A 15,217-nucleotide genomic window follows, 5' to 3' on the forward strand; every position below is an offset into this window, starting at 1 on the left:
AGGGGTGGGGAATGAGTCTCTGTATTCTAGGTGTCTAGGTTCTATTCGTGGTGCAACCACTCACAAACTGTATGATCTTGGTCAAGATACTTAATCTCCCTGAGTATGAGTTTCCTTATCTGTAAAATGGAGAGAATGATAGTATTCATCTTAGAGAGTTGTCATGAGGATTAAAAAACGATGGAAAATGCTTAGTATAGGGCTTGACACCTTCTTAATAAATGCCATCATCATCATTGCCTTAATATCGCAGATTCTCACCCTGTCCAAACCCATTCATCCTCTCCCCACTCAGGAATTTCAACCACACTACAGCTTGCAGTACTTCCCCATCTCCAAAGATGGAGAATGTTTCCTCTCATATGAGGCCTCTAGTCAAAATTTCTATTGTGCAGTCTTCAGGCAAAAGGAGGGGGCTGGTCATGTCCCTGGACACAGATCCCCTCCCTCCACAACTCCAGACTCCAGGCTCAGAGATGACCTGAACTGCTTAAAAATCTAGTATGGGCACAGCAGCTGCAGTGCCACCTATAGATAGGAGGAGGCAGCAGGGAATCAGGAACAGCTCTAGGGTTTGGGAGAGTGGCTGGGAGACAGGATAGGAAGGAGAGTGCTGCTCAGAGCCCTGTGGTGAGGATGGGTGGGAAGGATGACCCTCTCTATGTCTCTCGATAAAATGTGTACCCATTGCATGTGCCTAATCTCCTCAGTAAGGTCTGTAGGGCCTATTACGCTTCAGTGAGATTGGATCCCCTCAGCAGAGCCAGTCCCCACTAAATGAAGTCTGTGCCCCCTCACTGATGTCCACTCCCACAGAGTAGTTGGAAGCTCCTCAGTGGGGCTTAAGTCCTCTCAGTGGGGTCCACATCTTCTTGGTAAAGTCTATATCCTCTGTGTCTCCTAGGGGGAGATCCAAGTTCCCTCAGTAGTGTCAGTGCCCTTCAATGCTGTTCATGTCCTATTAGCAGGGCCCAGAGCCCTTCAGTGGGATCTGAGAACCCCCAGCAAGATTTGTGCTGCCTTAGTGGAGTCCATGTACCTTCAGAGAAGTGTGTGTCCCTTCAGTGTGGTTGATATCTCCTTGATGAAGTATCTGTCCCTTCAGTGGGGTCGATGTCCATTCTGTGAGGTCTGTACCCCTTCAGTGGGCCCTGAGATCCTCCCTTCAGTATCGTATGTCTGACCATGGGGAGATTTTTTGGGGCTTATGGTGCGCTGGGCTTATAGTCAGCTGGGCAAAGAACAAGGGAGCAGGTGGGAAGGGAGACTGGGCTAGAGGTGGGCACAAGCCCTGTGTAAGCTTCAGGAGGCAGAAGCTGCCTGCTTCAGGCTTCAGAATCACTGTTGGAATTAGACATTTAAGGATCCTTTCTGCCTTGACCCTTCTCGGCTGAGAGTGCAAGTCCAAGATGGAGGGTCCTGCCTGGTTTCTCCTTTCAGGAGTGGAGGGGATAGAGGGAAGCCAGAAATGATTGAGCCCACACTGAGGCAGGTAAGAGAGGCCCCTTGGTGAAATAAACACATTGGGAAGGAAAGAAGAGAATGTGAATGATTACTCCTATTCACATAGATTTTGGTATTTTACAAATCTTAGCTTCAGCTAGAGGCAGTAAAAACGGAACTGGAGTCAGGGAACCTAGGTTTGGCCCTGACTTGGTCTTGTTTGCTTTGTGACCTTGCACACATTCCTTTCCTTTCCTGGGTTTACCATTTGCGCAATGAGAAGATGGATTTATTAGCAAAGACCTGAAGGCGCCTTCTACTGTTCACTCGATGGGTGTTGTACTTTAGATCTGGATGGAGATTTGTGGAGGCAAGGAGAGTGAAGACATATCCTCAGAGGTAGGAGAAAATCTGAGTTGGCACCAGGGTTAGCAGAGAAGTCCTATCCCTGGGTCATGCCCTCAAGGTCGTGGGAGGAGCTTTTTCCAAGAATAGAGTGGGGGTGTTGCTTAGAGAGGGAGGGCGGGGAGGGGGGAAGGGTGTCACCTGGAAGGGAACCTACTCCACTTGGCTTTGCAACTCAGTAGGGTGACAGTCAGGATTGTGAAAGCAGTCCACAGGGCGGCTCCGTGATGGGCCTGAACCAACTCCTCTCCTTAGCCCAGCCCTTTCCTGCTCGATCTCCGTTCTAAACTCAACCCTTTATCTGTCACTCCAAGACCTCTCCCCAGACCCCACCCCACCCTGGTCACTCCATGGCCCTGCCTCCTGTCCTGTCACGTCCAGCCGGGCTACTCCCCATCACTCCATGGGCCCACCTCCTCTCCTGTCACGCCTGGCCCCGCCCCTCTCCTGTCACTCCATGGTCCCACCCTCTCTCCTGTCACGCCCGGCCCCGCCTCTTCTACTTTCACTCTAGGGCATCAGCCCTTCCGGCAAGTCAGCTCCGCCCCATCCCTCGACTTTTACAAATCTCTGTCTTTGCTAACCTTGGTCCCGCCCCAATCAGGCACGGTTCCGCCCCTCTGGGCTCCGCCACCCGGTCTGCCGAAGCTCCGCCTCTACCCACCAGGCCCCGCCCCTCCCCGAAGGCCCCGCCCCTAGGTCGGCCTGTTTTCCCCGCCCGGCACCCGCGGCTACAGCAACGGCTGCCACCGTGCTCGGAACTTGACACGATGGGGCTTCCCGAAGAGCGGGGCCAGAGCGGCACCAGGAGCGGTGGCCGGGAGGAAGCTGGAGCCGGGGACCGGGCGCGGAGTTGGTCTCCGCCGCCCGAGGTCAGCCGCTCCGCGCACGTCCCCTCGCTGCAGCGCTACCGCGAGCTGCACCGGCGGTCTGTGGAGGAGCCGCGGGGTGAGGCCCGGCCCCGGCGGGCCCGGCGGCCGTCAATGAGGAGAGGAGTAGGGCTCCCTGGGGAAATTGGGGGCTCTCTTGGGAAGTTGAGGGGTCCGTGAGGAGATGGAGGTTTTGTGAGGAAAGAATTGTGCCTTTTTGAGGAGATGGAAAAGGGATTCCGGGAGGAGGTGGGGGTTCTGTGAGATGAAGGATCCCTGGAAGTTGGGGATTGCCCTGCGACTTGGGGGGTTTGGTGAGGAGATGTGGGTTTCCGTGAAGGAAGAAGCGAGGTTCCTTGAGGAGATGAGAAGGGAGGGGGAGGTTCGTTGAGGAGAGTTAAAGTTTCATGAGAAGAGAAGGGGGGTTCCTGAGGCGAAATGTTGGGGGTAAAAGGGGCGAGGGGACGCCTTGAAGGGAGGAGGGCCACGAGCCGAACTTTCTTTGCCTCTCTTTCCTGTTAACTCAGCCATTGTCTCCTGAGACTTTTAACCTGTGATTTAGTCTCAACTGTTGAGAGACAGTACAGGTCTGGTTCTCATCTTTGCGTCCCCCAAATTAGTAATGAGGCCCCAGATGTATTTTTAATATATCAGAAATCCCAATGGAAATTACCCAATATAAGACTGAAAAAGTCATTAAAATAAGTTGTTTTTATTTTTTTTTAATTTGGGTTGGGATTGTAATAACTTGCAGATTTTGATAGATAGTTCCATGTCTTTAAAATGTGTGAGAAAAATTTCCTGTCCCTGCCCTCATTCTGGGTAAGGGGTCAAAACTGCACCCCAGTTGGGAGGCAGCATGTTTGGTAGTGGGACAAGCATGGGCCACAAATGAAACCAAGAAAAATCTAGATTTTGACCCTGGCTCTGCCACTCACTTACTTTGGGGTCTTAGGCAGATTTTTAAACCTGCCTGAGATTCCTTTTCTTCATCTATAAGATAGCAATAATAATACTTTGCCTCAAATGTTTGTAGGAGGACTAAAGTGTGCATTATAGAGAACCTGATGCACAGTTGATATTCAATAAATTGGTAGCCTGATAACAATAAGAACAACATGGAGGAAACAATTACCAAGTAATGCAAGACAGGATTGAATCAAGTGTAAAGTGATAGATTACTGTAGACAATGTCCAAGTTTGAGCCTTAAGACCTCTTTTCACTTCTCTTCCCTCTATATTTTCTTCCATCATGAGTTCACCTGTTTCCCAAGGGTGAGCTATTTACTGCCACAATAATAATTCGTATTCTATTTATCTAGCCCCGTACCTGGCATCTCACTTGTGCTCTGGTTCCAAATTTCATAGACCTGTAGACCATTTATATTCACACACCTTGATTTATTACTATATTCAATATGATTATGACTGGAATTACCAATTTTCCCTCCCAAACCTGCTCTCTTCCCTAATTTTCTAATCCCTGTCTGTGTCAATGGCACTGTCCTAAACCATAAATCTCTTTCATTGTCCTCTCCAATAAGATCTATCTATATATCTTATCTAGATTTTATAGATTGCTTACTGCTTGGTAAGCAGAATTCCAGTTTGATTTGATGGAGGGACTGTTATTATCACATTTTACAGGGAAGGAAGTGGAAGTTTAGAGAGATTAACTAACTTGCACAAGGTCATAAAGCTAGTTAGTGGTGGAACTGCAGTGTGAACTAAGGCAGTCTTGACTGCAGAACCTATATCCTGATAGCAATGTAAGTCCTCTTCCCTGACTCCACAGTATGCTTTTCACCAAATTCTGTCAAATACTCCTTCAGAATGTCTCACAGATTCACCTTTTCTTCCATTCCCACTGACCCTTTTAATCAAGGAAGCAGCCTCCTAATTTGTTCTCTCTCCACCTAGTCTCACCACCTTCAATCTCTCCACTATATTTATTTAAACACCATTAGATTTATATTCTGGAAATACCGCATTCATATGTCACTGCAAAAATTTTCAATAGTTCCTTATTTCCTACAGTTTCAAGTTAAAATTCTTTTCCTTTAAGTCCTCTGGATAATCTAGCCCCACCCCATCTCTTTATCTTTATCTCCCACTATTCCCTACCACACCCCTCATTCTAGACAGGTCATTCTCTTTGATATCCTAGATACACAAAAGTCCTTTCCCACCTTCTTGCCTTTGCCCATTTCCTTCTGCTCCTCTCTACCTAGTCAAACTCCACCAGTTCCACAGAGCATTCCCTGATCATCCCAGTTCAGGCTCATCTTTTTTCTTTTCTGAACTTCTTTAGTACTTAGAATCTGTGCCAATAAAACATCCAGATTCCTCCACAAACACAAAAAAACTCTACAAAAAAACCCCAGACAAAACTAAGTGAGCATAAAACTCAAGTTTTCTTCATTCCTTGTTGATGGACATTAGTGTGGTTTATAAATATTTTTATATAATATGTGCTTACTATTATTACTTTAAAATGTTTTTGAGTATTTACATGTATTCTAGTTACTAGCTGTGTGGTCCTTGGGAGAAGAGTTTTCTATGCTTCCTGAGCTTCAGTTTTCTCATCTATAAAATTAGGATAATTAATGTATACTTTATAGGAAATAATGTCATAAAGATAAAACGAGATTAGTCCAGTCCCTGATATGTGAATGGCATATTATAAATGCCAGTTCCCAAAGGCCATTTAGTATTTTATCATGTTACTACTTGTATTACTAGCTTTCATCAGTTTGTTTTTGTTGGCTTTTGGGTTGTTTCCAGTTTCACTATTATAAATAGTGTTGCTATAAAGATGTCTTTAGTAATCACTTTTTTTTCCTCTGGGATGATTTTCCAAGTATATTCCCCAAAGTTGAGTTAGCAGGTAAAAGGGTATAAAAAGTTTTATGGCTCTTGTCAAGCATTGCCCTGCTATCCAGTAAGATTGTGCCAATTTCTTACAATGCCATTATTGTATAAGAAAATCTGTTTTCCCAGGGCCACCTAGACATAGGGTTTAATCAGGTTTTTTTTAATCTTAGCTAGTTTTATAGGTATATAATGGCACCTTGGGGTTGATTTGATTTGGATTTATTTAATAGATCAAAAGGTTGTATGCCATGTGATTTAATTTTCAATTATATTTTGTCTTGTAAATTCAATAATATTTCATGTGTTAGTCTTATCTCTCTAACGAGATTATATAAACTCTAAATCATGTAACCTTCAACAAATCATTTAGCCTCTATGAATTTGGTTTCTTCTTTCCTCCCATTGTCATGGTTCTAAGTGTTTCTCTCCCTGATCTAGTACTCAGAATATCCTGAATTCTCTGCATTCGCTTTGTTTTACCTGTTGAGTACATTTTCTCCAGAATAGCCAGGCAGATATTTTAAGAATATAAATCTGACCATGATACTCTTGTGTAAAAACTTTCAATGGCTTTCCACTGCTCTTGGGGTAAATACCAAATTTCCTATCATGCACAGAAGAATTGTGTGATCTGTTTAGTTTATGCACCAATTCCTGCTATTCTTTCTCTTATTCTCAGTGTTTCAGCCTCAAAGAGTTCCTCTTAACATATGCCTTTGGTTCCTTCCCATCACATAGTACTCTTCCCCACTCTCCCCTCTGCCCAGTGAGGGAGTAGAGAAAAACTATTCATCTTTCAAATTTTAGCAAAAATGTCTTCCTTAGGGAGTTCAAATCTTGACTTACTAAACTATGTAGCTTGGACAAGTTATTTAAGCTCTCTGAGCCTTAATTTTCAAATCCATAAAACCAAAATAGAAATAATGCCTACCTTCTAGGGTTGTGGTAAGGACTAAATAAGCTAACACATATAAAGTACTTAAAGCAACATCTGGCACATAGCGAGTAAACAGTTGCATAAGTAGTAGTAGGAGAAGAAGACTCAATAAATAATTGCTGAGAGAGAATGAACAAATTAAGGGAAGAAAGAGATGATCATGTAAGGCTCTGTGAGTAAAGAATCTCTTCCTTTCACTAATTATTTTATTACAAAATTTGCTAGCTGGTTAGCTCAGTTGGTTAGAGCATGGTGCTGACAACACCAAGATCCAGGGTTCTATCCCTGTACTAGTTAACCAACAAAAAAATAAGAAAATAAATAAAAATTACTGATTGCTTAGTATGTGCAAGGTACTGAGTGGCTGTGATTTGAATAGATGGTGAAAAATGGATAGGCAGTTTTGAGGACAGAAGAAGTATTTGAGTCAAGATTCAGCCCATGGGAATAGAAGGTGGGTTAGGAGAGTGGTGGATGAAAAGATTAGACAGATAAAGTAGGGATGCAAGTGCTGGGTCCTAGGGCAGGGAAGTTTAACTTGGTCCTGTGCATAGACTGGTAAGCCATCTGAAGATAAATATGTCTGAGAAGCTTAGTGATGTCTGGGCTTTCCTTTCTATTGCAGAGTTTTGGGGAGATATTGCCAAAGAATTTTACTGGAAGACCCCATGCCCTGGCCCATTCCTCCAGTACAACTTTGATGTGACTAAAGGGAAAATCTTCATTGAGTGGATGAAAGGAGCAACTACCAACATCTGCTACAATGTACTGGATCGAAATGTCCATGAGAAAAAACTTGGAGATAAAGTTGCATTTTACTGGTAAAAATATTTATCTTATAGTCTGTGGGAGATAAAAACAGTCACTCCTCACATTTATATAGTGTTTCACAGTTCATAAAACTTTAAAATCCATTAACTCATTTGATGCTTACAACAACCTGTAGAGAAAGCAAAGTATCATTAACTTAATGTCTCAGATGAGGAAAATACCACAAGGAAGTTAAATAACTTTTCTCAAATCACATAACTAGTATATGTCAGAGTTGACATTCAAAGGCAAATGTCCTGACTTCTAGTCTATTGTTCTTGGCTTGTGGTTGGTGAGGAAGGAGGGATATGGGTAAATGGAAGAGAACAGGACTGAGTATCTTTCTTTCTCATTCTTGCTTTGGGAGGAAAATGGGTATTGAATTTTTCACTACAACCATTATCTACCTCCTATTAACCTATCTACCAGACACTATACTTAAGAGCTTAACAAATATTATCTCATTTTATGCTCACAACAAATACAAAAGCACTATTTGGTTTCCTAATCTTACATATGTGAAAACTGAAATTCTGAGAAAAGTGATTTGTCCAAAATCAAACAGCTAGCAAGAAACAGGGCTGAGATACCAGGAAGTATAATTATAGAGCTTACACTCTTAACCATGACACTATACTATCCCTGTAATTCCTTACCTGGGTCTCTCAACAGCTTTGCAAAATAAGTATTCTTAGTTTCATTTTACAGGTGAAGAAATGAGCATAGAAGGGTTACATAGTGAATAAGGTCACAGAGTGAGTAAGTGGAAGAGTGAGGTTTCAAACTCAAGTCCATACGGTCTCCCCAGTGCGAACTTTGTAAGACCTTTTCCTCATAGCAACTTAGCTCTCTAGGAAATATTACTATACTGAACCCAAACAGGATCTTGAAGTTCCAGTAATTGGGGTGTTGTTTCTGCCACCACCTATGAACACTCTGAGAACTGATCTGTTTTTGTTTAAGCTAGTCAATAGGAGTAGGTTAGATGCTTCATGGAAGAGCTTAACTGGTACTCAGTCAAAATTTACCCAGTTTGTGGATATATTGAGAAAAGCCCTAATCTGAGAGACAGGAAATTTATGTTCTCATTCCAACTCTGCCATTAAGTTGCCATGTAACCACAAGCAAGGCATTTAGCTGTTTGAGAGTCAGTTTTCTCTTCCATAAAATGGGGCTATAATTCCACCCTTGTCTTTCTCACTGGATTATTATAAAAACTAAATGAGATGATGTCATAATAGCATTTATTTATTTATTTATTTATTTATTGGAAAACATACAAACATGAGTGGTCTATGATCACATTATCATTGCTCAATTGGGGGTCACTCTGCCACTAAAACTGTTAATAACTGTCTGTTACTTTTGTTAAGACTCTTTTTAGCACCTGCTCTAGGGCTTTATGCTGAGCTCCAGCCAATACTTGGGCCCACCTCCTTAGGTTCCTTAAGGAACAGAAAACCTTTAACGATCTGCATAGGAGATGCTTGTGTCTGAATTTATTCTCTGACTTGAAATAACTCAGGTGCCTGATGAAAGACTGAGAAAACATAGACCAGAGTTTTCAGCTGCTGGAGATTGCTCCAGAATCCTGACGCCCTTGTTTCTTGAGACCCTAATTCCCCTATCACCCTTACGTGAACAGGCCCTAGAAAGCCTCTCTTTCCATCTGTAAAAATGAGGGGAATAGACTAGATCAGTGTTTTCCAAAGAATGTTCCAGGAACCACTAATCACTGGAAATATTAGCAGAGGCTTCTTAATTCATGAGACAAATGAGTCTGAGAAACACTACATAATAAATTGCCTTTGGAGATTCCCAATGTATATTAACATAGTAAAATCTCCAAGAAGTCCTATAGTAGAAATACCTGCTTAATTTTCCAAACTTATGTCAGCCCCAAACACTTTTTTCAGCATGCTATTAATATCACAAGAAGCAGTATTCCATGAAACACCAATTTGGGAAGCACTGGGTTAAATAATCTCTAAATTTACTTCCTCTGGTGCTGGCTGATTAGCTCACTTCTTTAGAGCATGGTGCTGATAACACCAATGTCAAAGGTTTGATTTCCCATACCAGCCAGCTGCCAAAAAAGTAAAAAGATTACAATCAATTTACTTCCAGTGCAAAATTCTGTAACTCCATAACAAGACATCCTCGTTCCATTTTTACATTGGTTGGATATTGGGTGCTTAATCCTGTGTTAGGTGTTATGGATACAGGGATAAACGGGTGGGATACAGGGATAATATGGGCGGTTATTATTCAATTATTTTATGTTTATAGTAAAGCAAAAGCAAACTACAGATAAATCACATCTGTAAGAAAGTAAAGTGCAAATATGCCAGATATGTGGTTACTTTCCTTAGTTACCTCCATATTTTTAAATAACATGCTTATACTGATATTTCTTCATCATTTTTAAGGAAAGTATTGACTTCCTATTATGATAGATGAGAATTTAGTTCTAATATATCCCTCCAACTTCTTTCTCCCATCCTCCCAATATGATTATACCTGTTTTCTAGTTCATCTAAAATCACTGTTTAAATAAGAGTAGTATATTATGGTGGCACTTCTTTTTCTGTATACGTTTTTGTTTTCTCTGAAGTTAATAATTACCCTCCATTTTTTCTTGTACTATTTGCCTATATCAAATACTCAATATTTTCCAAACTCTATCATATAATTTATTCTATTTAGTCGTCCTTTTCCCCCCAAAGTCCTCTCTCTTGGAGCCCACATTCTTTCTGCTCTAATTTTTATTTATGTTGTAAAAAATGACATCTTTTCAGTGATTTGTTCCAGTTGATATGCTTTGTATGGAGCCATAGTACGGCTTTTTTCTTGATTTAGACAGTGTCATTTACATAGCTGTAGTGGCATTAGCAAACCATATTCATAGCTCATTTCTTGTTTTGGGACATATCTTTTTTTTTTTTTAATGTTTTGTTTTTATTGGTTATGACTATTCATGGGGTACAAAGCAAATTGTCACCACTTGTGCCCAAGATGTGATGACCAGATCCATACTGGGACATGTCTTACAAACACTGAAACAATCCACACAGGAAATAGTGCTCTTTAGGAAAATACTTCAATTAGCCAAAATAGAACCATGTTAAGGAGAAATTTGGCCTTTTACTTTTGGCTTGACACATTATAAATGTTCATGGAATAATAGTATTTTTAGAACTTAGAGCAACTGTTAGAGTCCATCTAGGCCAACTCTCTTTACAGATTGGTAGATTGAGGGCCAGAGAGGTTAAATGATTTGCCTAAGGGTTAAATACATGTTTGAAGACAGAACTGAGACTAATCTCCAGATATTCTCATTCTTAGCTATTTTTTTCTCCATATGATACTACATTATTCTAGTAGTCCAACACCTGGCTGTGACAGATGAGAGGAGAAATTAGCCATATTAGTCAAAATATCAGATAAAATGTGCTATTAGGTTTAAATGTCCCAGATGCTGGTCTTATGGAGTTTATATTCTATTTGGGAAGACCAAACAGGCCTATATAAAACAGCCTGAAAGCAATTATGGGCCAAACTGCAAAGAGCAACTTAAATAAACAGTTCATGGAAAGGAGAAAGCATTGCAGGGAGGCAGTGTAACATAAAGATTAGGAGAATAGGTTTTGGTGTCAGGCTAACCTAGTTTGAGTCCTATTTGTGCCACCAACTAGCTGTCTGATTTTGGACAAGTTACTTAACCTTATTGAGCCTCAGTTTTCCCAACTGTAAAATGTGGATAAAAATAGCTTTTATCTCATGGAGTTGTCAATTGTGAGAATTAAATGGGATAACAAACCCACGTGTCTAATTCCTTGTACATCGAAAGCACTTAATAAATACTAGGCACCATTATTATCATATTGTTTTTTTTTTTTTTTTTGTCTTTTTCGTGACCGGCACTCAGCCAGTGAGTGCACCGGCCATTCCTATATAGGATCCGAACCCGCAGCGGCGGGAGCGTCGCAGCACTCCCAGCGCCGCACTCTCCCGAGTGCGCCACGGGCTCGGCCCATTATTATCATATTGGGACAGTGAGAAGACCAAGTCTGTTTAGAGTAAAAGGTTTATGCAGGGAACAATTTACTAATTCAATAAATACTTATTGAGAACTTACTATGTGCCAGGCACTATTCTGAACAAACAGACAAAACCCTGCCCTCATGGAGGTTATAGTCCAACTTGAGGAGACAGACTAAACAAACTGACAAATATATGATGGGTAGTAATAAGTGCTATAGAAAAATACAGAGCAGAGTAAGGGAAAAGGGAATGACAATGTAGAGTGGGGGTTGCTAAGGAAAGAATCCTCTGATCAAGGTGACATTTGAGCAGAGATCTGAAGGAAATGATGGAGTGTGCCATGCAGGTAGTTGGAGTGGAGAGGGGAAATGTTCCAGGTACATTTGGGAGAGCAAGTGCACTGCTAACTGGTATGTTTGAAGACTAGGTAGGAAGTTAGTGTAGATGAGGCAGTGTGAGGTAGCTATTGTCAGCAGGATGCTAGCTCACGTAGAACCTTGAAAGCCAATGTAGACTTTGGCTTTTATTCACAGTGGAAGGGGGAAACACTAGACAGTCTTAAGCATAGATGTGACAATAATTTGGTTTATATTTAGGATGTGTCTTTTGTGTTGAGAATAGAATGTAGGAGGGCAAAAGTAGAAGCAGGGTGATCAATTAACTATTATAGAAATCCAGGTGAGAGATGATTGTGATTTAGACCATAGTAGTAGTTGTGAAGATGGTTAGAAGTGGTCAAAATCTGGATCTATTTTGAATGAAAAGCTCATGGAATTTGCTGGTTTGGATTGGATGTAGGGAGTGAGAGAAAGAGTCAAGGATGTCTTCAACAGAGGATGAGGTCCATATATGGGAGATCTTAGCTATTTTTTGGAGATCTATGAAAGGATTTTATGCAGGGTAATGATATGGTCGCAGGTGGGTTTAAGAAGATTCATCTGGATACATATGAAAGTGGCAGTGTGATGGGAGTGTGAAGCCCTCAAAGAACTGAGTTTGTTATTCAGGGTAGAGATGCCTGAACTGGGATGCTACTGGAATGGAATGGAAAGATAAAATTTTAGAGTAATTTACAGGAAAGAAACCAGCACAGGTGACTGGATGTGTAGATGGTGGGGAGACAGGGAGAAAGTGAGAGGGAAAAGTCAAGAATTATCTTAGTCTATATAACACTTTGCCTCTTTCACGGGCCCACATTATCTGATCCAAGGGCTGAATTTGCCCTCCGGAGCAAGACTTTGGTTCTAACCTCTCTTGCACTGTCTTTACCTTAGTGTGACAGATAGGAGTGTTGGTGGGGATTTATGTGTATGTGTGTGAGAAGATGATCAGTAACAAAGTATTGGGAGAGTCATTTTGGGAGAGATAGTCAGTGAGGGATGTTAGACATAGCTGAAGGAGTGGGAGTTGGCTAGTGGAAGGGACCCAGGGGACAGAAGGTGATTTGAGGAATTAAAGGGCTTATGGGGAGAGGATGGAAAGAGTGGTTAATGGCTGATATTCTGGCCATTTATACTAGCTGTTTAATACATGGTTTATTTCAGGAGAGGTCTCCAGTCACCAAAGCCCAAAGAATTTGGTATAGTCTATTCCTTCCATTGTTTGCTTTGGGTTGCTTATGGCTGTCATTATCTCTGGCTACCTCAACCCTCACTCTCAGTTGAAATCACTGCTGTCTCTTCATGGGCTCTCACTGTATTTCAATTCTTCTCTAGAAAGTGGAGCTTCTGAGAAGCAGGTGATTTTATGAGTGACCTTAGGACAGAAGCTCTGCTCTCAGGATCCCTGTATGCTCCCAAGTACGAATTCCAGAGTATGATATTAGGAACTTCCCAGATGCCTGTGGGGGTATGTGTATATACATTTAAGAGGGTGAGGATGATTGAGAATGTGAGATAAGCCCATGTTTTGACAAGGAGAATATTTGTCAAGGTAACATGGAAAGCCAGAGCCCTAGAGTATATTGTCCTTTCATTCATGTCCAGGGACTGATAATTATCTACGTATGCAGTTCACTGAAGTGATATGGAGAGAGAGAGACTTTTTTACCCTCAATCTACATCTTCACTGGTTTCACAAGTCTATCTACTGATTAAATTATACTTGGTGAAGAAAAACATTCATTTGAGAAAGAAGATGGCTTCAGAACATTCTCTTCCCCTCTTTGGGCCTCCTCTTTGTGGGAATGGTGGGAGATGAACTACAAATACTCTGCAAGGTCCCTTCTGGCTCTGATCTTCCAGGATTTTGTGATTGTTTCTGAAGAGGAAGTGGTTTTTAGAAGTTTTGTTGTAGTCTGTGGTGACCCTATGGTGTCTCAATAGGCAGCTGGATTTCTGTTGAGATGGTATGAAAAAGAAAGGATTTTAGAAGGTTTGGGGTAAAGAAGCTAAGGAATGAGTCTGCTCCTTTTGCTTGGAGGTAGTTTGTGGCTGGTAGCATAAACACTTGAAGCTGATGGGACATATGTGGGAAATACTTGTTGGGAACAGTCTTTCTCCACTTGAATCAGCTGGGCAGATTGTGAAGAGGATTGGAGGATTTCATGTTTAGGTTAGATCTCTAATCTGTTTCTCTCACTTCTCCCTGAGTTCCATGATCCTTGACACTTTAAAAAAACACCTCTCTAAAGTGGTGAAAATGAGATAAATAGGCTATGCTATCCAAGTCACTTTTTGGAAGTAGGTGGCATATGAACAATAAATGTATTGCTCCGAAGACTGCCTTGAGGCCTGTTTCAGTGTCCTGGGCTCCGTGTCAGCTACCTGAGTTTGTGTCTGGGCCAACTTTTTATACTGGTGTGTTCAATAAACATTTAATGAAGAGAATAGCTTTAGTTAATGTTCTTTTCTGAGCCTTTCCCTTTTATAAACTGTCGGGGGTGGACAGGAGACTTGCTTTAGTTACTTCTGGCACTTACCTTCAGAATTTCTGTCACAAATGTGGGGAACTGCACTGACAAGGCAGCTTGGAGAGGTTGGGGGAAGAGGAGAAACCCAGTACTGGCCTCCTCTGCTTTGAAGATAGCAGGTGGTGGTCACATGGGAGCGTGGGAGTGTGGATTCTTCCCTTAGGGCAGCCTCACATTTACAACAGCAGATACAGGGAGCCTGGAGCTGAGGATGGGCCTTCCCTCTTCTCTTGGATTTGGTTTGGGAAAGATTGGGCACTGGTAATGATCCCCTGGGTCTGACACCTTGAACCTCCGTCTGAGAATTTAAGCCTCAGTTCCAGTTCTTAGAAGTCATTTAGTCCACTTCTCATAAAAAGCAGGCATTGTAGTCCCAATATCACCACCCCCAACAATCCCTTTAAGTTATCATTCTGATTCTGGATTATTCTGATTTGATCCCTGCTCTAATGCATACTAGTTGGGCAAGTTACCTAACTTCTCTATAAACCTCTGTTTTCCCATCTGTGAAATGGGAATAACAACAGTTCCTATGACATACATTATTGTGAGGAATAATTGGAATACCCTGTGTAAAGGGCTTAGCACTTGGCAAACAGTGTGTTAGCTATTTTTATTATTATTTCAAAGTCCCAAACATAAAACAGGAAAAAGCAGAGCTGATTTGGTTGAAGCATCAATGGGAGCCACATTCTATTGGCTTCTGTACCCTGTCACTGTAGTCTCTGTGAGGTATGTGTGTGGAACTTCTAGGCATTTGCAAAGCTCAATTTGCAAACCCCTGATCTAGTCCAGTGTTCTTGTTTTATGGATGAGGTAATACTGAGTCCACATTTCTAGATTCCTCATATAATGTGGTTTCCTAAGCAACCCCTTAATCATCCGTGTCATTTTCCTCTGGACATACTCTAGTTGGGCAATATC

At 41.8% G+C, this 15,217-nt stretch overlaps 1 protein-coding gene across 2 annotated transcripts in view; it reads left to right on the plus strand.

The window, feature by feature from the left end:
- Positions 1-2,527: 2,527 nt before the first annotated feature.
- Positions 2,528-15,217, plus strand: part of ACSS2 (acyl-CoA synthetase short chain family member 2) — a 41,194-nt gene continuing 28,504 nt past the window's right edge. For both annotated transcript variants that reach the window (XM_063092337.1, XM_063092338.1), the window contains exons 1-2: positions 2,528-2,796; positions 7,154-7,349. In XM_063092337.1, the coding sequence (XP_062948407.1) occupies positions 2,619-2,796; positions 7,154-7,349 (374 nt within the window). In that variant the 5' untranslated portion in view covers positions 2,528-2,618. The remainder of the gene's footprint in view (positions 2,797-7,153; positions 7,350-15,217) is intronic.

This window comes from Cynocephalus volans, chromosome 1 (genome assembly GCF_027409185.1).
Source record: "Cynocephalus volans isolate mCynVol1 chromosome 1, mCynVol1.pri, whole genome shotgun sequence".
NCBI lineage: Eukaryota > Metazoa > Chordata > Mammalia > Dermoptera > Cynocephalidae > Cynocephalus > Cynocephalus volans.